Source organism: Cheilinus undulatus, linkage group 7 (assembly GCF_018320785.1).
Source record: "Cheilinus undulatus linkage group 7, ASM1832078v1, whole genome shotgun sequence".
In the NCBI taxonomy this organism is placed as follows: Eukaryota; Metazoa; Chordata; class Actinopteri; order Labriformes; family Labridae; genus Cheilinus; species Cheilinus undulatus.
Genome location: NC_054871.1, coordinates 51,874,878 through 51,900,049, shown reverse-complemented (window position 1 = coordinate 51,900,049; position 25,172 = coordinate 51,874,878). Strand labels below are relative to the sequence as shown.

The window sequence follows — 25,172 nt, the reverse complement described above, 5'->3', positions numbered from 1 at the left end:
TAGTAAAAATCCTTCCATCCATCTTCCTCCGCTTATCCAAGGTCGGGTCGCGGAGGCAGCAGCTTAAGCGGGGAAGTCCAGACTTCCCTCTACCCGGCCACTTTGTCCAGCTCTTCCCGGGGGATCCCAAGGCGTTCCCAGGCTTGAGATATAGTCTCTCCAGCGTGTCCTGGGTCTTTCCTGGGGCCTCCTCCCAGTGGGACCTGCTCGGAACACCTCACCAGGGAGGCGTCCAGGAGGCATCTGGACCAGATGCCCGAGCCACCTCATTTGGCTCCTCTCAACGTGGAGGAGAAGCGGCTCTACTCCGAGTCTATCCTGGATGGCCGAGCTTCTCACCCTATCTCTAAGGGAGAGCTCAGACACCCTGCAGAGGAAACTCATTTCAGCCACCTGTATCCACGATCTGGTTCTTTCAGTCTCTACCCACAGCTCGTGACCATAGGTGAGGGTAGGAACGTAGATCGACCGGTAAATGCGAGCTTCGCCTTTCTACTCAGCTCTTTCTTCACCACGACGGACCGGTGCAGAGACCCCATCACTGCAAACGCAGCACCGATTCACCTGTTGATCTCCCGCTCCATTCTTCCCTCACTTGTGAACAAGACCCCGAGATACTTAAACTCCTCCTCTTGGGGCAGGGTCTCATTCCCAACCTGGAGAGGGCATTCCACCCTTTTCCCACTGAGGACCATGGCCTCAGATTTGGAGGTGCTGTTTCTCATCCCAGACGCTTCACACTGAGCTGCGAACCGTTCCAGTGAGAGCTGGAGGTCACGGCCTGATGAAGCCAACAGAACCACATCATCCACAAAAAGCAGAGACCTGATCCTGCAGCCACCAAACCGGACACCCTCAACGCCCTGGCTGCGCCTAGAAATTCTGTCCATGAAAGTTATGAACAGAATCAGTGATAAAGGAAAGCACTGGCAGAGTCCAACACACACCAGAAACCAGTCCGACTTACTTCCGGCAATGCGGACCAAGCTCTGACACCGGTCGTACAGGGACAAAACAGCCCTTATCAGGGGGTCCGGTACCCCATAGTAAAAATCAAACAATGTTTTTTATTTCATTACAACAGGGCAAAAATCTTACTCACATCCATTATTGACACAGTGCAGCCATTCAGGGTTATTGGGGGCTTGTCTCACGCCTTCATTGTGTGAGAGATGGAGTACAACCTGGACTAGCTACCGTACCTGTCACTCACAGGCCTCACATACAGAGATGGTCAATCTCAATCAACATACAGGCAGTTCAGAGTCACCAGTTTACAGAAGAGCATGATTCTGCATGCATGCACGCTCTGGTGTCTGCATCTGCTTGTAGCTACGCCATCGTCTGTGCTGTCATGTTCATCGTGTCACCCTGAACCCTGCGTACAACGCCAAAGCGCCCCTCCTTAAAAATGTAACTGTGTTGGAACAACATAGACCACGAGCCCTGTGATAAGTCCTCTGGTTAGCACTGGTGGCTGCAGGTCCCTGCATATTGTGTGTACTCTGCCCTAACCCTAACCATCTAAAACAGGGGTGTCAAACTCATTTTGAGTCGGGGCCAGATTTGCTCCAAAGAGATGTCCTGAGGGCCGGACTTTTTAGGCCAGGAGTGTCAAAGTCAACCACGGATTCTGAATTAAGGCCTAACCTAAGAGCCTAACAGGGTCAACATCTAACCATAAACTGTCAACCTCAGTTTCACCAGAAGTCAAATATGAAAAAAAACACTGATATTAAATCATTCTGAGATGAAATAAGTCAAAATGATAAGTTTAAAGGCTCAAAGTCTGAGATCAAAACTCAAACTAATCGGTTCATGTTTTTGAAAGGCAAATATATGAGAAAGAAAGTCAGAATCACAATTTTTAATTAGAGATTTATTTTGGGTATTTTAGTGCCTTTATTTGATAGATGAGGACAGTGGATAGAGACGATGTGGGGGAGTGACATACGGTAACCCTGACCTTGCCTCAGGCCGGATTTGAACCTGTGCCGTCCACGTACATGGGGCACGCCTTAAACCACTACACCACCTGCACCCCCAAAATCACAACTTTAAAAGGTAAAAATGATGACTTAGGTCGTGTTCACACCTGATAGTCCGGGGACTTGGTCTGTTTTGGAACAGAAATGGCAACACTGTTGCGCTTTCCTTTGGTTTGGTTTGCATTCACACTGCTCTCTTTGGTCAAGCGGACCAAACCATCTGAACACCTACAACCTCTGCCCACTAGGGGCGCTGTCGGCACAAACAAAAAAAAAGAGAGGCGTAGAAGAAGAAGAAACTCCTTCCGTCGGTCTTTTCTTCCACTTAAACAATGAAAAAACACAGAATTTACGCTGTCTTGTGGTTTCTGCTCTTGCATTTCGGCATTATGAGCAGCCGGCAAGGTGGTGAGCTGTCCAGCTTGGTGTCCTCTACACGAGATGAATAAATCAGCACGGACTACGACGCGTTGCCATGGATACCCAGACGCCCAGGGAGGTTCCGACATGTATTTGAGCGTATTAAATTACATACAAATCCATATATCATTACGGTTTATGCCTCATCCTGCCTTTGGTTCACAAGTTGGTCTACTTTGCGTTCACACCTCCAACGAACCGCACCAGGGTTCGTTAGGGAGCGGACCGAGATCACCTGTTTCAAGCGGTCCAGAGTTGTTTGGTCCGCAAGTTCAGTTCGTGTGAGCGTTCATACCACTCGAAACGAACCGGACTATCCGGGAAAATGGACCAGAGTTCGGTTGAAGCGGACCAAACAGCTCTGGTGTGAACGCACCCTTAGAATTTTGAATTGTAAATCTTGAAGGTTAAAATATGATATGAAAAGGTCAGAACATGAAAAAAGTCAAAATCATAATTTGAAGTCAGAATTGTGAGATGCAAAATTGAAAAGATGAAATGACATTATTTTTTTCTTACCTTCCTGACTTTTTTAACTCTTTACTTTTTCAGATTTTTGTCATTTAACAAGGATATTTTAGATCATCAAGGTTAAGTTTATATTTTTATACTGGAGGAAATCTGCAGACCCCATACTGGTGGGCCAGTTAAAATAGAAACATTGTATGATCTTGCGGGCGGATAAAACTGTACCATGAGCCCGATTTGGCCTTGAGTTTGGCACCCCTGATCTAAAAATACCAGATATGTATTTCCTTATTGGTGTTCTTCTCAGTGGCCAATGAAGGGAGGAGAATTCCCCCATCCTCTGCCTCCGCTGAGTCAGCAGTCATATGCTTTCTTCTGACAGGGCACACTGAATCTGACCTCTTCCAATCAGGTTCAGGCCACTTTGGTTCTAAATCAGATACATATCGGATCTTCTGGAATCTGACTGCAGTGTGAACAGGCAAACACAAACGGAGAACAGGTCACAGCGGTCAGGAAGACTGCAGATGACAGTCAACACATGTCAAGGTAATAAACAAACATCTACAGTTAGATGTCTGAAAAATAATCAGAAGACAAAATGAATTTACTGAATTAAAGCCTGTAGTGTGAACGTAGCTATATTCCATATCTCCTCCAATGTCTCCTCTTTTTCTCTGAAAAATATAATTTAAAAATACAAAAGCACTCGGAGAGCACAGACCTCCACCATTAGCCCTATCTCCCAATAGTGAAGAATCCTTTAAAAAATTCCACTCCCAAAATCTAATCAGTTCTTCCTTATGCCATTTCTGACATTTCCTGAAAATTTCCTGAAAATCCGTCCATGACTTTTTGAGTTATGTTGCTAACAAACAAACAGATCACATAACCTCCTTGGCAGAGGTAACAAAAAGTAAAAGTTAAATAAGAATAAAAAAATCAAATTAAAAAAAACAAAGACAGTGTTGGCCTCCATGGCATAGATTCACTGTAGAAGCACGGACCAGGCTTTACTGCTCTCATGTACAGTTGTAAATAGTATTGTCAGAAAAGTCCATGTTTGCCATCACTAGTACTGATATCATGCATCCCTGCATGTATTCTGTGTTTCAGGCTCTCTAGCTCAGACTTCCAGAGGGTGCTGGTTCCACCTCGTGCCATGTCCTCATTACTGCTCTACGTCTCTGGGCCTGACGTGTAGAGCTGTTTCTCTCACCTGTGCTGGTTCTCCTCTGTGTGTTCTTTAGTCATGCTCTGTCAGCTCAGCAGGATTTTGATATCAGCAAATATGAATCATACCCCAGGAACAGGAAGGCTCTCATCCTGAGTGTGCTGTGAGTGTAAACTCTTAGAGATGTGTGAGGATGTGAAGGACTAAATCTCTCCTGTCTCGCAGCACTGAGTGACAGAATGCTCCAAAGAGCTGAAGCTTCTCGACACCTGGCAGCACTTAGGTGTGTCTGAGGCGTAGTAGGCAGCATAGTCTTAAACAGCGAGGACTCTCTCTGTTGGTAAAAACTGTTAGTTCTCAGAGAGACCAATAACTGATATTCATGCCAGAGAGACTGTTTCAGAAATCCTGGAATGGGATCGATGTCATATGTCATTGTCGCTACCTGGAGCTTGAATGTACGGAGCCTGGGTCTGCTGAAGGTGGCGTGCTGTTGAGGCTGTGTGGGCCGTGTGGTAAGACAGGTAAGATGATGTCTGCGTGTCGGCATGGTGGGTGGTGAGAGCCGGCATGGAGGGGGGTGGCTCTGGGACCCTGGAGGTCACTGTTCAGCCCTCTGGAGGTGTCATGGGACTAACTGGACGAAACACTGACGAAGGAGGGTTCCCACTTGACAACCCCTGTGAAGTGTGGGTTTCTTACTACCCATCATTCTGCACGGTTGAGTTGTGGAGGCAGATAGTAATGGATTAGGGATTTCTTCACTGAGCACTGATCCTCTTTATAGGGCACAAGTATCTTGTGTTTCTTTCAAACACCGGGGAAACGCCCCATAGACTGTGTTTAGGAAGAGTAGAACCTTTTACAGAGTTTGAGGGTGACTGCATAAATGTTCAGTCTGTCTCATTTATTATGAGCCAATCAGAGCAACACAACAAATGGCATAGCAGGCATGAGCAGAAGAATAAACAACACAACACACGCCTGACAGTCAGCCGTTGTCATGGTAATCCACGATTCTTCACTATTAGTGGAGCCAGGTGGGAATTTAAACTCATGCTGGAGCAGAGCAAAAACAGGTTTTCACCCAGAGAAGCTTTCAGTGGGGCTCTTCGCTCTACTTTTAAGAAGGAAATGTTGTCCAGTGATCAAAGAGTTTAACCTTGCAAAGCAGATGGATACACCCATTTCCGCATTTCTCACTGGCGAATCCATCTTGTAAAGCTCCTGTCTGATCCGTCTGGGCCCAGAAAGAAAGTGACAGGACTGATCAGCGACAAGGGGCAGAACTTTTGGGCCCGGCGGAGTCTTGACGTAAGTAAGCAGCAACAAGAGGCCGGTGTAAAAAATGAGAGTGGATGCTGCTAAAGCGCCAGTTTTATCAGAACTTTTTTTTTTTAAGATTTGGGGGGTTCTTTGGGCCTTTGTTAGATAGAGGAGGATAGTGGATAGACAAAGAAACGGGGATGAGAATGGGGCAGAGACACACAGTAAGGGGCTTCAGGCCGTATTTGAACCCGGGCCGTCTGCGTACATGGAGTGCGCCTTAACCTCTCGACTACCGGCGCACCCCCGTTTAACAGAATTTGACAACATTTCTTTTTCTTTTCAAAAACGACAAACGTTGTGTACTGACATGTCTGCAGTCGCCATGGTTCACGGCATTATGCATTTCTCTATGGAGCGTCACACCTCGGTCACGGCTGCATCACGTGTTTTGTTGCGCTGATTGGCTCGTAAAGATGTGACAGAACGTTCATCCAATCACACTCTGATTTTTTTTCAAATCCTCTGCCCGTTCCCAAACGCTGTGTATTGAAGGTTTTCCAGATGGATGTGTGAAACAAACCCATCTGGTGCATGGACTGCGGAGTACATCCAAATTTGGTGGGGCCCACCCCTACGCTATGAGTCCATAAACGCACTTTGCGCGCACACAAACACAAGTGAAACAAACACAACCCTAAACAAGCAGCCAGCGGACCTACTGTCATTACAGGGCTTTAGAAATCCTGAGACCAGAAGATTAATACAAATGTGGTCTCATACAATAAAATGTACGATGAATGTTAAACTCACCACTACTGAATTGCTGCCAAAGAACTGCCTCCTTCCATTGTTAAGCTGAGTGAAGTCTCTGGCAAGCTCCATAACATCCACTGATGCCAAAATATCCTTGTGTATGTGAGGACACATCTAATTATTTATTGTGACACAACACAGCAGGCCGACATGATTTATTTACCTGGTGTTTTTGCCTGGTAATTTTTTTTCTTTCCTTATTTTTTACTTTTTTGGTCCATTTTTGGTCGGCCCCTAACGGCCCCACCGACCCTGCCGGTTCCACGGTCAATGATCTGCCATGTCAGGCTATGAAAATATCTTTCCTCAGACAAACTAATGTTTGATCTAGAATATAAAATAAAGTTTATTGTAATGTGATACTGCTTTTCAGTACATTGCAAACCAAACATAAGGCTGGACTGTGTCTCTTTTTTATTGACTTGCTGCATGTTTTCATACTTATGTTCATATTTTGTTGATTTTTAAAGTTTACATTAGGTTTAAAGACCCCATTATGTCGCTGATTTCAAATCTCAGTCCAATAAACCGATAAAGATTACTGAATATGCAGCTGTGCCATGAATGTACACATTGTTTTGTACTAAACTATAGACTGGGATATAATCTCCCTGGATTATTCAGAAGATTATTAGACTAAATTAATGTGTTGCAAGAAGTTAGTTATTAAGCGTTTGAATTACTGACACATTTAAGCAGAGCTACGTTTGTTTATTTAATGTTTCAGTGTGAATTAAGGTTTACATTCTCTTAAAAACCCAGAGAAGTTGTGGCATTTCAAAATTCCATCTTTTGGTTGGTTTGTTTTTTTTCTCACTTAAAAGCCAGAGAAATGTGTAAAAGCAGTTTATTTGAAGGATAAGACTTAAATTATCATTATCGGTTCATGAGGCATGAAAATGCTATAGGGAAGTTTCTCTTTGAGTACCAATGAAAAATGGAAGAAAAAACACAGCTTGGCTGCTCTGATTTGAATCTATTTCTTTAGATTTTACTGAGATGGTTTGTTGGGTTACAGGAGCCCTGGCAGACTTCATCCAGTCCAGTTTTCCTGTGATTACAGATAACTGAAGAAAAAATGTAATGCTGGTTTGCCCAGGGCTTTTGGAAAGTGGAGTTTATTTGGTAATATTGTGTGTAAGACTGATCATCTCAATCAGGGATTATGTTGATTAAATCACCAAACAATCAAACAGTTATGTGGTTAACATGATTAAAATGTTTACGAAAGTTTGTTTACAACTGAACTGCATCTAGCGTTTTGTTTCTTTGCTAGGTTTCCTGTATACCTACTTTACTTCATTTATTTAGTTCTGTGTTCACGTACTCCTCGGAACTCGGATTTTCAAGCTTTTGAATTCGTTCCTCGCACTTCAGTGGTCGTAATCGTCATTTAAAACAGCAAATATAATGCACAATGAGGAATGTTGCATAATTCATTTTTCAGAAGTTAAGCAAGTACCTCTAAGATGATGGCTAGTAATTATAAGTACCCTGACACCAAAAAACACACACTATATAAAACCAAACAAACAAACAAAAAAAAAAGAAGTAAGGCTAAAATTAATTGAAACATACAGTATTTTATTGGATCGAGCCAATGTTTAATTTTAAACTATTCCATCCGGAAACCTACATTTTAATGACTCTCTTAGCCGTTATTCGGGCTTTTTCGATGAGATATCTTTCTTCAGAGTATCCGACACCACTTGAATGCTGCAGAACCTCGTAGTCGAGCAAATTTGTACTGACATGAAAATTAGCCAATCACGGAGCTGTCTCTGAGTGGAAAAATACGTCACGATTTTTCACGTCCAATCATGTCTTTCGTTTGATCCAGAACCCGGCAGTACGATCTTAACTTCCGCCCTGAGCTACCTCGTTCGGTTTGTTCGTGACGTGTATTGCCAAGAGGTCCCTCAAATTGTGAATGCTGCTAATATGAAGTTGTCTAATTTTGTTGTCGATGATATTAAGTGATAGCAGGAAGAGAGATTAAATCCCTCACCGTTCTGTAATTAGTGTTTTGGAAGCCATTATGCCTCTGTTGGTGAATGGAGGAGGCGGTCGGGCTGTTAAAAATGTGATGAACCTCTTGTTTCCGCTCGTTCTTGTGTTGTTGTTGTCGGTCGGAGTTGCTGCAACCCCAGAGGAGGACAAACCAGTTCAGGAGCACCCCCCAGCAGAGGTAACCCGTTTAACTTTATTTTAATGACTGAAATCCGTAAACATCGGCTGTAGGAGACAGTTTTCGACGCTGGCGCTCCCTGCCGCTGGTTCAAAGCTACTCCGAGCTAGCCTCCACATGCTACCAGGACATTTAACGTTCTGTTCCGGGGGAAGTTTTAGTCTGAAAAGACCGTTTTTTTATCCTAAAAGACCGACAAAAGGAATATCTGAAAGATAGTTCAAAGTAGATACAATGAGGGACACAAGAACAAACTTAACTGACGATCAGATTTATACTGCGATGCGATTTTATCATTTTATTGTTGTACAGTTGGAGATTTCCACAGAGCATGAGATTGTACCCAATTTATAAACTATTATTATTGCCTTATGTTATTTCTTACCATTACTTTACAGAATATACTGATATGTGTTATTAATGAAAATGCAGATAGCTTGTGGGTTTCTTTACCCTAAATGAACTAATATGAGTTAGTCTAAAGAAAATACTAAACCTGAATTTTTACAGAACTGCTTTGAAAATAACAATGTTTTCACAATAATGTTATGTCCGTAGATTTTATTAATGTTGGTAAATGTTTTAGTGTTGGATTTTTAGAATTTGGCTGCCAGAGTTCATCGCTTAAGCTGGGTATGAGTGATACTAGATCAAGTCTTAAAGCATGAGGGAAGGAGCCACTCTGAGAAAAATGAATCTGGGCAAAACTAAATTTAACATAATTTAATCTTTAATATCAACACTAAAAATCCAAGTTTTTAGCTTGACATAAATAAATCTAATTTTTTAGTCAGTTTCTTTTGTTAAAATAACAACACACTAAAGGTGAGTATTGGCAAGAACCTCTCGATACGATAGTATCACCATATATCAGGATATCATGATATTGTGATATATTGCGATATTCTACACAGTTAACTAAGAAAAATATAGAGATGATGTATATGTAAATCACACAGTACGTTGGTGGTGTTCCCGCTATATTTCACGGCAGCAAGATCGAGCTTGCAAACGGCCTTTCCTTTCTCTAACTCACTGTTTGTGCTCCCTGTTTTAACTTTGAAGCCTAAATGCTTCCAAACGTCTGCTTTGAATTGTGCCGGTGTTGTTATATCGTATGCCATGTGGAGGTTTGGAAGTGGTATTTTACTAACAACTCGGCTAAAATATGAGTTTTTACTTTTTACAAAAATATCGATACTAAGAGTTGAAGTATCGATATTGTATCGGATGTCAAAGTATCACAATATATTGCCGTATCGATATTTTTCACAGCTCTACAACACACTGTGAATTTTTTTCCTAAACAAGGACAATCTAGGTATGTAAGCCAAGCTTTCAAAGTTTATCCACATAACTAACCCTGACTGTGTTATCTTTACTCAGATTCATTCTGTGTTTCGAAACTACAAAATACCACATTATCCATGACTAAATGCCTCCTGTGATGCATTGTGGGTATTTCAAATGAGTGATAAATGGCTTTTCTAACAATCAGGAATAGATGACTGCTAGCTGAAGACATGGCAGTGATGATAGATCAGATTGAAGATGGTGAAGATGGCTTTAAGCAATACGGTGTCATCAATGCTCTGGACATGGACGCCATGATGAGTACGATCTACACATGGTTGGATAACCCAGTGAAGTTTGAGAAATCTGATGGCGTTAATAACGCCCTGGACGCTGAGATCGTCCCATAGTCTGACACTAAGGAAGGAGGAGACTCACAACCTTATTGTGGAAAGCTTTCTGCTTTACACCTACGAACCTTTGATCGACGTGCTGAACCAACATTATTTTATTTCCATCCCATATGAAGAATGCAAAAAGAGGAGGTGCTCTAGGAACTACATGGTGCCAGATCCACCCGGCCTGTTCGATGGCCACGTCTGGCCCATGTATTTGAAACACAAGAACATTGAACAAGAACACTGGGGATATGTAGGCAGAATTTTCCCATGATGCCCTGGGGCAGAGTGTTTCTGTGTGTTTAAATGTGATCAGGTGAGTTTAGATGCTGAATGTTGAACAGAGATCTCTGCTGGGATTCCTTTGTTCATCTTTCTGAGGGATTATTGTTGTTTTGGATGGTCGACACGTCTGCACCATGAGTGAAAAGGACTTCCTGAAAATGACTTTGACTGCCTGACTTATTTTTGTAGTCAGAAATTTAACCATTCTCTGTTCATTTCATTGGTGAGGGAAAATCAAGAAGGTGTGGAAACAAATGCAGATACTTCCTTTGCAAGCGTTGTTAACCCTTTACCTACTCAGCCAGCGTTGGCACTGTTTTATATGTCTGGAGTATTATTACCGTAACTCTGTCAAAGTTTGTCCGATTCGAAAAATTCCAACGGTGTTGGAAGCTGAGATTTGTGGGCATGCACACATATATGGTTCATTACGGTCCTCGCAACCATATGATGTGGGCATTCATAACAATACACCAGAAGTTTGGAGAGACAGCTACACGAATTCTCAACACTATAACTCCTCGAAAGTGTGCTCAATTAAAAAATTTCCAATGCTGACAGAGAGTTGAGAATCTGTGCTTTCTGGCAATATATGATGTGTGGTATATATATTATGGTAATGTCGAACAGCATCGCGAAAACGGCAGCTTTGGCAGAAGACAAGTGAGAAAGGAGAGTGAAGGAAGAGAGTAAAAGGAGAGCGAGCGAGAGTGGTGTTTTATTTTCAAAAAATAGCGTTAGATAGTGGCATTTGTGTGTGTCTGTGTTTTATTACACACATTTATAATGTCAGGAAGACCATCAAGAACGGTAAAACAGCCGCTACGGTTCATAGAGGAGGACAGGGATTTGGAGGAGGGTTAGGGTACTGAACTGAGGTATGTGAAGAGCATATATAGTTCTCTTTTGCACACCCAGAGTCCGAGACTGGAAAAATGACTGGTAATTGTTCTAAACATGTATAGGTTCACATTTCAAATGTCCAATCAAAACTTCATGAGCAATAACAACATTTCTTCTCATAAAAGCCATGAAGAACAAATCTGTTCTTGTGTTTTTCTTCTGTTAAACTGCAGACAATTCCATATAATGTGCAATAATCATTAACTGGATGTACTCCTGGGAAAAGTGACCAAAGCTTTTTAGACTCAGTAGGTAAAGGGTTAAAGGTGTTTCTAATGAAGGGAGGAAACCAGAAATTATACTGTTCACATTATTGTATTAAACTGCATTTAAAGCACAAGTCATTTTTACAAGCTGGGAATTATTGAAGTTACTTGTATTTCAAAGAAAACATTAAGTTAAACAAAGATTAGTCTTGTTGAATCTACTTGAAAATGTAAATACATTTCTCTTTGATTTTTTTGTTCTTGAACCAAAACAGAGTAGAAGTTTTTACTAAGATTTAGTCTGGCTAATCTACAAAAAAATTGATGCAAAAAGTTGCCTAGGTTTTTCTAAGTAGATTGGGCTGAATGTGTTTTCAGTGCACAGGCCAGATTCAGACCTTCACTGCCTGCTTGTAAGACTAGCTTCAGTACGTGGGACATGACCTGACTGATAGGCCGTCTGCACCCCATGATAGTTACATGTCCAACAACATATCAAACCTCAGATGTTTACAGCATTACAACATGAGTATATGAAGTGGTTTCAATCTTTAATTAATGTAGCTACCTGGTAAATTTGAGTTATAAAATGTAGAAAATTAGTTAGAGTTGTTAAAAAACAAAACAAAACAAAAACCCAATGTGCTAGAAAATAGCATCATGATTTAAAAAAAGAAATGCAATCTGCAAACACCAACATCTGCCAGGTCCAAAAGACTTCAAAGGTCTAAAATTTAAAAACTTTGAGCTAAAGAGTTATATTTTATCAGAAAAGTCTCACATTTCTGTTTCAAAGGTCTAAATTTAATCCCACACAAGACCAGAACAGAATTATATGATTTTAATTCTGTACAAATTTGTATATAAAGGACGATAAATAAGTCCTACTATGTACAAATTGTATAAAGGTAAGAAAGTTGTCTAAAATTTTCACGTATGTATGAATCAGCAGATAATAGCTTGAAAGGTTTATTTTTGTCATTGGCAGATATGAACATTTTTAAATATTTACCACTGATCTGTCAGCTGTAACTATCAACCACAAGTACAAGTAAGTATGTGGAGTTTTAGGCAGGACCAACAAATCTAAGTCAGCGGATGTTTATATATGGGTATCAATACCAGCTAAGATGAATTTATACATTGGATATTAAAAACATGCAAACTTTTCTAAAATTTTACTCTGAGAATCTCTGACTACTTGCCTTCCTGCATGTACCAAAAAGACAAAAAGTCTCTCTCATGCTGAAACTGGAGCCACATCTGTCTCAGGATTAACACATCTCTGTACTTTGTTGACTGTTTCTTATTGCAGAAAGCCACAACCCCCCATCCAGTGGGCCCGGTCGCCCCTGAAAATGACTCCAGCAAAGGAAACCTGGGTTTTATTCACGCCTTCGTGGCCTCTATCTCTGTCATCATCGTCTCTGAGCTGGGAGACAAAACATTCTTCATCGCAGCCATCATGGCAATGCGTTACAACCGGCTCACCGTGCTGGCGGGAGCCATGCTGGCGCTGGGACTCATGACTTGTCTCTCAGGTCAGTATGAGAGCTTCTGAGAGGACCTGCAGAGTTCAGTTGTTTCCTCATCTTTTGCAGGGTGTTGAATCTATTTTTTGTCTCCACTCGGCAGTGTTGTTTGGCTACGCCACTACTATCATCCCCAGAATCTACACATACTATGTGTCAACGGCTCTGTTTGCCATCTTTGGCATACGGATGCTGAGAGAGGGGCTGAAGATGAGTCCAGACGAAGGCCAGGAGGAGTTGGAGGAGGTGCAGGCCGAGATCAAGAAGAAGGATGAGGAGGTATTTTTTGACATCCTTATTTCAGCAGATAAAGCCTACATTTAAGTTAAAGAAAAGTCTTCTGATGATTGATTTATGGGTTTCTAGAAAATGTACACAACCATATTTTTGGATTGGGCAAGAAGAACGGCATGAATACTAGCGGTTGTTAATACATTAAAGACTGTTCATATCACAGGCTAGAAGTCTTTTGTCTGTAAGAAGGGGAACTGGTCAACTTTTTTTATCAGTAGAAGTTGTTCTTCCATTTCTGACACCCATTAATGCTTCACATTTACTATTTACTGTTGTTGTGAATGTGTTTGCTGTGCTTTAAGGCGGCTTACACCATGTGACTTTTCCTTTGATTTCATAGTCGCTGACAAATTTCCAAAGTCGGAGTAAAATCATGGGAGTTTTGCTAAAGTGGCATCTTGCTCCCATTGTCTCAGTCGTTAGGTGTAAGGTAGAAACAAATGAATTCTCAGATGTATCGTGATGTGGAGGAAGAAGATTCAGAATTGATTTATAGATGTCTAATAATCTATAATAATTTAAATATTTTATACTGTGGAATGGTAGGAACAAAAAGGTGGAACTCTGACATGCAGCGTGTGACAGCAAGATTTAGATTACCAGCTGTTTATCTGTGAAAAAGGACATTTTTATTTTTGTAATTTCAGATGTGTTACAAGGAAAGCATGCTGCTACCTGTGGTTCAGGGCAACTGTTTATTTCCAGTTTACACACATCTCCCATTAGAAAATAGTGGACATTTATGTCTCTTTTTTCTAAACACAAATGTAATGTGTTTTTTTTATGTTTGACACAGTGAGAACAACAGAAATGTTAAGAAACAAAATCAAGTGCATCAAAATACATCAATAATCGATTAAGAATCGAACTGTAGCCCTGTGAATGGTAATCGAATCGTTAGATGCCTAAAGATTCACACCTCTAGTGTAAGGTGGTCATAAGACTCGATTTGAGCCGTTTTAAGGCGGGCTTTCTTCAGGCTTGGCATTACGAATGTGTCAAACATGTTTGATATTGTCATAAGTTTTAAGTCTGGTTGTATGTAAGAGGGCTGGGCAATTAATTAAAAATGAGATGAAATTGCAGCGTGACCTGCTGCAATTTTCAAATCACAGACGGTGCAATATTTCTTTAACCTGAAATTTGTGTCAAAATAGCCCAAATGAATAACTTCAGTATTGGATCCTCAAAGTCTGGTTCATTTCTTATATTATGGTCGAAATAATCTCTTACCTGAAGATATCTGTAAAAATCCGCTTTTTAAGACTGTGTTTTCTCTTTAAATGCTCAAAGCCTCTAAATTGGCCTTTTTCTGTCAAAGACAGGAATGTTGATATTCCCTTTGTGATCCATGTCTTAAATCCATGATCCATTTTGTGACATTTAAAACAGGGATCACAAGCACACCACTGAATTATTTGTATTTTGTCATCTAGTTTATACTCTTCTCTGATTATTCTCCAAATATTTAACTGGATTTTAATCAAGGGATTTTGCACAGTATCTAAAACTCTTCCTAGATTTTTAAAAGCCAGCTTTGCATGAACTGGAGGATTATTCATACTGGAGAGTTTGATGTCTTTTCACCTAGCTTAAAATGTTAGAGTACAAATATTTATCTGGGTTACATAGAAGTAGGATTTCAAATGAGGGAGGGCCATCCCCCCTTCCTCCTTTTGGAGTTGTAGCGTTTAAATTTTGACCCTTGGTTTCTTCTCTTATCAAATAAATGGCTAAAAATATTTTGCTGTCAAACGTGGGCGAGCACTCCTGCGTGCACCGAAATACAAGCTGAAATATTGCAGAGTATCTAGCTCTTGTTGCTATTTCTGAGTTTTTCACCAGTATCCACATCAGTTTCATTACAAACACTGTTGGAGTGTTTTTATCACTCAGTGGGAGGTTGCCGTGTTTCACTTCCTCACTGATTTATAAATCCTTCACACCACCATCAGAAGAAAAGCTGAGTCATCCCGTTTCTCTTCATCAGGATGAGAAAATGTGGTATTTTCACATGCCAGCGAGAATTACTGATACCTTTAATTTCATGTCTCAGTGGACGATTTGGATGTTAAACTAATGAATCCAAAGGAATGCATGATCCTGATTGCCTTCCTGGTAGCCAAGATATTAAAGAAGATTTGAACCATTTCATCACCAAGCTGCAGGAGAGGAAAGATTTATAAAAAGACGTTCCAGGTGGAACCAAAGCTTCCACAACGAGGATATCTTTATCTTCTTGTGTAAAGAATCTTTGTTGTTTTAAAGTTGGCGAGCTCTGTGTAGGAGAGTAGAGACTTTCTAACATTTTTAGATAACTCTCATGTCTTTCCTGGTGCGATTAGCTCCAGCGGACCAAGCTGGTGAACGGGGCCATGGACGTGGAGGCCGGATCAGGGACCACGGTTCCTCAGAAGAAGTGGCACAGTTTCATCTCGCCCATCTTCATCCAAGCGCTCACGCTCACCTTCCTGGCAGAGTGGGGCGACCGCTCACAGCTCACCACCATCATTCTTGCTGCTCGGGAGGTTTGTGTTTGCTCTAAGACTCTCTGCTTTAGTGAATACCTCACAGAGGATCCTACCGTTGTGTTACAGCGAGCTGGGTGGTCTCAGTGTGACAGAAAAGCCAAACTGCAAACTTCAAACTCTGCTCAGCTCACTGTGTGACCGTGTTAAACTCTAATGATTACAGAGATAATATTTGAGTTTCTACAGTGTTGTCATCAATGTTACTGGCTTTTATTTACCAGGATCCTTTTGGAGTGGCGGTGGGCGGCACACTGGGTCACTGTTTGTGTACAGGATTGGCTGTTATAGGAGGGAGAATGATCGCACAGAAAATATCTGTCAGAACAGGTGAGAATCTACTTTTATCTGTTTTACTTGTTTATTACCTTTTATTAAAGTCTAACACTCTCCATGTAACTTCATAGAAGAAAGGCACTTTAAATGCAGTCAAACATATTCTCCAAACCTTTGTAGATGCAGATCAAGACCATGCCCTTAATTATGTGTGACTTAATAATATTTTAGAATTAATGATACACTATCAAAACTACTCTGTAATGTTGATTAGTTGATCACAGAGGAATAAAAACTCATGATGAAAAAGTAACAGGATTTTATTTTGTTATTTATTTATTTATTTATCTATATTTTATCCACCTGAACAATCAACTGTGAGATAGATGGATAATCCATCACTGGCAAGAACAAAATTTTGGAGAGGTGGGGACAGCTGGAAAAATCAGAAACACTTAAATTTTTAAGAAGATAACATTAAGAAATACAAGAGAACATGAATGGAAGAAAGAAATCTGTTGCATATGGGATTTTTTTACACAATATACAGTGCTTAACAAATTTATTAGACCATCCGTCATATTTGTCTCAGAGACCATCCAGCATCATGAAGTGCTTTAATGCGGACTCTTTCATTTTCAGTCAGCTCTCCACATTTTACCATTTTGAACAGGAATGAGGGATTTCAAACTGAATACACCCAAATTTTAGCCGGCTCACTGGGCTTCTCTGAGAAGTCAGAAATGAATAAGCATAACATTCAACCACTAAAACTCATTTTTCTGTTCAGGAATGCAAGTAAATAATTATAATTTGACATATTAATCAAGAAATAATAATGTGCTGTACTATTTTTTTTTTTTTTTTTTTCAGTTTTTTTGTAAATCAGTAAATTTGAAAATTCATGTATAACAATAATAATTCTATTTTAGCATTAAAAATATCATTTGGGTTAAAGAGATTCTACATATTGTTGTATTACCATTGCAGAAACATAAAAATGATTTTGGTAATTACCAATGCTGTTAATTTAGGGCAGCTGTGGCATAAACCTTACTTTGGTTAGGGTTAGGGTGGTCTAATACAGTTGTTAAGCACTGTATATTTAAGGGTTAATGCCCGGCGAGGTGTCCAATTATCAGGGAATAATGGACAAAGTGGAGGACTGAACTGTCCTCCGCTGTATCGGATGGTTGCCTCCATTAAGTCCATTAATCCTTGATAATTGGACACCTCGAGGGGCATTAACCCGCTTATACCGTGGTCACTTGCCAAAGAAAAGAATTGATAAAACTACTAATTTATAATTTCATACATTTTGTGATCAAAATAGAAAGTTTTACTAAAACAACACTTCCTTTCCCCTAGCATCGCCTGAGGGTTTGTCTATTAACAGGAATAGCCATTCCAATCCCATAACGTTCTTAGGGAATGTAAACGTTATTCACTACTCCAGTAAATAGGACGGGCCATGGATACAAAGTCACAACAGAAAAAAAAACTAGTCTGCTCAGCGCACTTTCTGAACGGATTTAATAATGAAAAGACATGAAGACGAATGAGACTGAGAGTCATCTGTGGTCAGACTATAAACCTGTACGTTAACATGAACAGTCATAGAAAGCTTAGTTTTAGCAGACCAGCTGTTTGAATAAACAGAATAATTACTCCTTCTGCACTACGAGGTCACAGAGGTGAAACGGAGCTGTCCACGCTCTGCAGGTGCTGATTCTCCGACAGACACATCAATATTTATCAGATATTATCATGCCGGTTTATCAGAAGCGTTCCCTTTGGCTCTACAAAGGAATAATCTCTTCTTATATGTTACTGAAATCTTCTGACAACAGTTTATAGAAGTCAAAGAGGAAGTTAGAAGTGAGTTTTTTTGTGACACTCGCCTGTCAGTGTTAAGGTGAGTCCAGAAATAAGTCGTACATCGAAAATAGAAGATAAGACCGACTTGTGTTACTGGTCCTAAACCTGGAGTCTGTCATTTTATTGATGTCAGTTAAGTGACGGTCAGTGCCGGTCCGCAGGCTCCTTGGGCTGGCGGCGCTGTACTCCCTGCTCAGAAAATATTACTGTCTCAGGTTGCTATGGTTACTCCTATCTAAACAGCTGTGGTGCATTAATTTGGAACAGTACAAAGATTTTTTGATCAGAACTACTTAAGAAGTTCAGTAGGTGTCCATGTATCAAAAGTTAATGGACACCAAAGGGTCTTTATTAAATTTGATTTTTAAAAGTGTGAAGGAACCCTTCTTGAATTGACAGTTTAAGTCAAATCACAAAAAAAACACAAAAAAAACCACTGGAAACACATTGTAATCATTGCAAGTTGAGTGCATCTTCAGGGTTACCTAAACTTTGAACACTGATTTGTTACCGCTCCTTTCTGCTGTTTACATTCACTCCACTTTGAAAAATCTCATCTTTTCATAGTTATGTTTGCACAAATTTGGATCGAGTCCCTTTTTCCCCTTTCAAGTGAAAATTCTGTTTTCATCCAGATAGGAGGTTCAGTAACAGGAGTTCAAGAAGGCAAAAATACAAAATAGAGATAAAGCTTTTTCTGATTAAATCCTTTAGCTTGATAGTTAACCTTAACAGGGTCACTTACTCACACTGTAATTTAGTTACACGTTAATTTGACTTCTTTTCTCTCCAGTTAGATCGTTTCTTTCACTTTTCTTAAACCAGATCTTAAATGGAAGGCAATTCTGATTAATCCACCTCTCAAAAACAGGCAAATTATTAGTTCTAGAAGATAAAAGTAATCTAAATAAGTTTCAGGTTACAACTTAAAATCCTGTTGTCAGATTTATAAATGAGGGTTGGGGAACCAATAAAATTATATAAAATAGCCCAACAGTCAGAGGGGTTCTTTGATTTTTTTTTATTTTAAATTTTTTTACTTTTAGCTGTTCTGGATTCTAAAGGAACACATGATTTACTTTCTGTTTTGTAAAATTTATTTTGGTTTTTTTTTTAATGCCTTTATTGACAGAGCAGGACAGAATCAGAAACAGGGATGAGAGAGCTGGGACCGGACAGTTTCAAACCCAGGCAGCCCGCATATATGGGGCGTTCCTTAAACCACTAGGCCACCTGCGCCCCATGATTTACTTTTTTAATTTGGGTCCCAGAATATTCTCATATGTATCAAAATAAATACGTTTAAATAAGAAAAATAAGCAAATAAATATTAAACTGCACTCTTTATAATAGAAAAGTAATACATTTGATTTATGTTGAATAACTGTTATGTTTTAGATGCACAGCAGTTGGTTACATTTCTGTTTTATATCAAGATTTGACTGATTTAAGATGTTTAAGCTCCAGTATCAACTTCATCCAGCTGGGACAGAAACTATCAATAACATTAGAAACCTCCTGTGTATTGATAATTGTTCTCATACACCATCCTTTTAAAAATGCCAGCATTAGAAAAAAGACAACATTGTGCCTGTTTTCTGGGTGTCACTTCCCTGCTTCAGCTTTAAAATGCCATCATTCATCAATCCTGTTCTTGGAAAAACATCACAGCTGCAGCAATGCTTCCAGGGATTTACACAACACAGAAAACCCAGACTGGATTGGCTATTTAATTTAATTTAACAAAATAAAATAATTTAATGTTGCATAAGCATGGCTGCAGCTGCTCAAAGTCAAAAGCAGCTTACCCAAATGAACAGAAAAATACTGCTATGACTAACACACAAAAAGTCATGTCAAACAGGCTCTATTAGACCACTAAATCTCCATTCAGACTCAAGATTTTCCACTGGTCTAAACCCTCTTAACTCTGCGGAGGAAAGTCGCAGAAGTCCAAAAACCTTTCAAGCTGCAGAGACGCCGTCCACGTCGTCCGAGACTCGGCACGTAGAGCTGCTGTTTTTTTTTTTAAGAATTATTTTTGGCCTTTTTTGCCTTTATTAGATAGGACAGTGGATAGAGTCGGAAACAGGGAGGAGAGCGGGGAGAGACATGCAGGAAATAGTGCCACGGGCCGGATTCGAACCCGGGTCGCCCGCGTACATGGCATGCGCCTTAACCACTCGACTACCGGCGCGCCGAGCTGCTGGTTTTATGAGGAGTTTCAGGTGGGAACGTCTGCGACTGTCAGCTGCTCGAAATCACACACAAAAAAAGAGAAATTCAAATCTACACAGCTTCAGGAAGACTTGACTCAATAAAAGTGTACTATGTACTGTCTTTAAATCATGAGTGTATTTATATTTGAATATTTTCAAATAGAAATGTTGAAATCTTAATATTCCACAATAGACAGGTGTTATTCAAAGTTAAATGTTTTGAACCATAAACCATAGCAACTTATTTTTTTAATCCTCTGAAAGCTTTTCTAATGATGTTATCCATGCCTTTGTAGCTCCATTGGGACATTTTCTAGCAGGTCTTGAACCTGGCTGACTTTCCAGGGTCTTTAAATATTAAATCCACACCAGTAACTCTGATACTGAACATCTTTTTTATCCATTTTATAATCCTTTTCTTTGATCGCCCCAGCAGCTAGCTGCTAATACTGTTGCTATAGTGTCTGTTTGTTTCCCACAATGCACTGTGACTGAGCTGTGACAACCAATAGCGGGCTGTTCTGTCATCACGGCATGCTTTGCATGTGCACACACTTAGAAACTGATTGAGTGCTCTGATTTTTGCATTTAGTTTTTTCTTTTGTCTTTATAGTCTCATAGCTTTTAAAAAATTCAGGTGACATTACTGCAGCTCTCGTATTCTTAAAGCCCAGGCTGTAAAAAAGGATGTTTAGAGCCTGACTGAGCACCACAGAGTTGTTTTACAAACTTTTTAAGACAAAATGTCCAGGCTTTTAAAAAATAATTGCATAGGTCTCAGAGGGTTAACCTGTTTTTGTTTTTTCTCTACAGTTACAATCATCGGAGGGATCGTTTTCCTGGCGTTCGCTTTGTCTGCCCTCTTCATCAAACCAGACGCCTAATGGGACAAAAGACTTTCAGGTTTCTCTGTACATAAAAATGTCAAATGTGCTGATGTTGCTGTAGAGAGACTTTAAATTTGGTTCTTTAAGTGTCCTCGTCTCCTCCTGAGCTACCAGCTCAGTGTTTTATCTTCCTGGGGTTTAAAAACGCTGATTTCGGAGCATGTAATGACGATTTCTGAGTGCACACCAGAGACTCATGGGAGATGTAGTTATTGAATGCCAGCTTATCAGGGTTCTTCCTGAGTATGTTCTTTGTGTCAGATCCTAAACCCCGAAGAGAAAACACAGAGTTCCAGTGGCTGGTGAGGAGAGAAGTCAGGGCTGTGGCTCTTTGTGGGAGCTGTGTTCTCATCATCAGGTGTGTGACTGAAAATCGACAGGATTGTTACTGAGTGCTACCCTTTGACTCTTCTCCAGAAGCTTCTCTGGCTCTGATAAGCAAGTACTTCCCTCCTTCTCAGTCAGACACTGAGGCTGTGTCATTTTTCTTTGTTTTTAAATGTTGATGCATAATTTTCATCTATTTTACCTGTGCCCAGGTGACTGTTGATAGAAGAGAAAACTTCCACCTCCCTGTAACCTTTAAATTAGGGGTCGACCAATCATGCCTCTGCACCGATATTTGGAATTTTGCCAATCATCGGCGTTTTATTCCATGGATAACTGATATGATTAATCAATTAAAGCGTCCTCTGCTTTGGCTTCTGGCTCAGCTCTGCTTCACACTGTCTCACCTAATGCCCCGCCCACAAGACTTTCTGATAGGCTAAGAGGTCACGTGAGTTCCCGCCAATCAACATAGCAGGCCAGTGTAATAGGAGCAGGCTGGAGCAATGCAGAGCCTGTGGTGTGTCACTCTCACAGCGGTCATTTCTGAAGTTAAAACATGACGATCCTCCACGCTGAAGTTCCAGAAACACCACCCTCTAACTCCCAGATCCGGGACAAGTCTGTGCAGTTTGTCTGTTAAACCAGAGGAAATGACAATGGTTAACTATTTCGGCACTGCGTTATTCTCGCTGTGGTTTAAAATCACGTTTTGAGCAGCGCCCAGCGTGGGGAATGTGATGTTATTCCTCTGTTTGAGATCGCGTTTTTTCATCTTATTTAACGCCACATTAGCCGACAATGATGTTTAATGTGGAGTCTTACAATGTGTTAGAAAAAGTCTTGTGCAGGCTCTAAAACAGTGGTTTCTAACCATTCTCCTTGAAGCCCCCCCTTAAATGCACCTCACAAAAGTAGAGCCCCCCCAGGATCCAAAGAGGGAAGGAGAAGTGTCACACAGCCATCAAAAATCAACATAGATTTAAATTGTTCCTCTGATAAAATCCCTAAAAAGGCCTTTGCATGCTTTTCTGAAACTACTTAATAACTGCTTTCATGGTTTTAGTCAATATTTGCTAATCTAATTTTGAAGCCTCAGAGCTGCCTCGCGCCCCGCTAAGATCTTTGCCCCCCTCCGGACACCAGGTTGGGAACCAGTGTTCTAGAGCAGTGGTTCTCAACTGGTTGAGTCCCGGGACCCACCATCAACTCCTCAAGGAGAAGTGTGACCCAAATAGTAGAGCTTGGGCCTAGGACGGTACCAAAGGTGTAACTAAACAATGAAACAGGACAAATCATGCCTGTTTTTAGAGTCTCATAGGAGGGCTGACGATTTGGGAAAATAATCTAATTGTGATATTTTTTTTATATTGCAATAGGAAATGCAATTATTCCTTAAGTTCCTCATGTTATGTATTTTCTAACAAACATAAGCAATAAATCCTTATCTGTTACAACCAACACAATATTAGACTAAACAAGGGCTAAACAATTTTGAAAAAATACCTAATTGTGATGGTTTTGACTTGTATTGCAAACGATAGAAATTGTTGTATTGTTATTCTCATATGTAATAAGAAAAAAGGATAAAAATGAAGAAAATAGGATTTTTTTGTAGACTATTCTAAAAAGTGGCACTTCAGTGGTTGCATAATTGTGTAATGTGTAACATCTCTGCAGCAAAAAAGTTTTAAACCTGTATTTTGACACAACTATTGCACCTTCTGCTATTTGAAAACTGCAGCAGACCATACTGCAATTTAATCTCATTTTGGATTAGTTGCCCAGCCCTATCTTATGGGCAATTTGGCACAATTTTTTCCTAGGCACACATCCCGCGACCCGCTGGGCCCTGACCCACAAGTTGAGAACCACTGTCCCAGATGTCTGCCCTCTGACAGACTAGTGAATTTTAGAGCTCCCTGTTAACAGTAACGTGCAGAAAAAAATGCCCTAAAGTGGAAATTTCTGTTTAGTTGCTTAAATGGGATAGCTTGCAGGTGCTTAATGCATCGTCTACCTGCATATGACCTCACTCCAGATTTAAGAGGGTAAAACACGGCCTTATATGAAAAATAAGGGTTCATTTCACTTAGTTAATTTTTAACTTGCTGATTCAGATTATTATTATGAAAGTCTACAAATACATTGATGTTCTACTGTAATTAAGAGATCCCTCTTAATAAGCTCCTTAATCACCAGTAACATATAAGTGATTTAAATATGAATGTGTCAGTAGTTATAATCTAGCTGTGCAGTATATTTTTCTGAAATGCAGTTTTTTTTCACATCCAATACATTTTGTTTGCCATATTTACACTTTAATAATAATAATAATAATAATATTTACACTTTGAGAATTGGACTTATATTTGTATTTGGACATTTTTACTGCTGCTTTTACTGGAGTTGTAGGCACTAACGTTATTTGTTGATACATAAATGAACTGTTGAATGTAATAGATCTATACCAATTCAAATTAAAATGTTTCACTTTAAGTTTTTTGGGATATTTGCCGTAAGTGACTATTGGTTTCAAATATCGGTTATCGGTTTCATGAGCAACTAATCAGTCCCAAAACCCAACACTGGTCGACCCCTGGTTTAAATATTAAAACACAGAGGACAGAACCGGCAGCACAAAATGAATTTAAGTTGCATTTTTATGTAAAGCAGAGACGAAGATGAATATTTCCTTTAGTTAATGTAGGAGCAGTGTTTTTGGAGCGACCTAAACCACTGAATACCTCTGAGAGTAGACTCATGCGGGTCATGTCTGAGACCCCTAAACCTTTAGAAAAGAGCCCAGATTTCCTCTTTTGTTGGAGCTGAAGTGGATCTCTTCACACACTAATAACTCAGTGGACCTCTAAGAATACTTCTTATTCCCTGTTTCTGCTCGTCATTTTTTTAAAGGCTGATAAAGGCCAGTAATCTCATATTAACTCATCCTCATGGTTTTGGCCTTATTTTTCTCCTCTGCTGCCCCAGAATCCCAAAATCAAACTCTACTTTTGGTACAGAATGAAAGACCTAAAACAGCAGATTGTTCCTTTAATTGTTCTAGATAAAATCACTCCTCTAGAGAGAATGAGCTGTGTGTTAGCTAGCCTGAACACAGTGGTGTAATTGAACTCTGGGTTTATTTAAAGTGCTCTATATTTATTTAGCTCTACGTTTTTCTGTTTTAACGTTCATGTACTGTAGAATCAGAGCGAGGAGGTCAGTAGACAGGAGAAAGGAAATATTTTTATAGGTGATTGTCAATATTTGACAGACTCTGCTCAGCTGTGAATATTTCTGTTTGTCGGCTGAAACGTGTAAAAATCCAAAACACTCAATAAAAATGTTTCATGTGTCACCGAAATCATGATGTCGACTGTTTTCAGTTAAAGAGGAGGAGATGGAGGAGTTGGAGCTCAGCACATGGACTTGACGGCGTCTACTGCAGGGTTTATTTCTTTGACTAAAACTAAGACTTTAATGTCTGCAGACTTCAGACTGGCTCAAACTGATCTTTGATGATGAGCTAGTTTTCAGACTAGGGCAAGGTGTTGGACATTTCAATCCAGGGGTGTCAAACTCAAGGCCTAGGGGCCAAATCCGGCCCATGGTACAGTTAGAACTGGCCCACCAGTGAGGTCTGCAGATTTCCTCCAGTTTAAAAATGTAAACTTAACCACGATGATTCATAATATTCTTGCTGAGTCATAAAAATAAAAATAAGCAGTAAAAATAATTGGATAAAAAGTCAGGAACGCAGGAGAAATTAGTGTTTTCGCTATATTTTCAATTTGACATCTCACAGTTATGACTAAAAGTTATG

The 25,172-nt window shown here is 40.1% G+C and overlaps 1 protein-coding gene across 1 annotated transcript; it reads left to right on the top strand.

Annotated features, from left to right (window-relative positions):
• The first annotated feature begins 8,004 nt into the window (after positions 1 to 8,004).
• On the top strand, positions 8,005 to 24,707 carry tmem165 (transmembrane protein 165). Its single transcript, XM_041791428.1, has 6 exons — positions 8,005 to 8,320; positions 12,721 to 12,946; positions 13,041 to 13,216; positions 15,577 to 15,759; positions 15,984 to 16,089; positions 20,946 to 24,707. The coding sequence occupies exons 1-6, from the start codon at positions 8,171 to 8,173 to the stop codon at positions 21,014 to 21,016; spliced, it is 912 nt and encodes a 303-aa protein (XP_041647362.1). The 5' UTR covers positions 8,005 to 8,170; the 3' UTR covers positions 21,017 to 24,707.
• Positions 24,708 to 25,172: the final 465 nt, after the last annotated feature.

Bases quoted from the DNA above. Each gene is read 5' to 3' on its own strand.
- tmem165 (XM_041791428.1), top strand. From the start codon at position 8,171: ATGCCTCTGTTGGTGAATGGAGGAGGCGGTCGGGCTGTTAAAAATGTG. The intron at 12,947-13,040 runs GTCAGTATGAGA...TCCACTCGGCAG, and splicing joins ACTCATGACTTGTCTCTCAG to TGTTGTTTGGCTACGCCACT. The intron at 16,090-20,945 runs GTGAGAATCTAC...TTTTCTCTACAG, and splicing joins GAAAATATCTGTCAGAACAG to TTACAATCATCGGAGGGATC.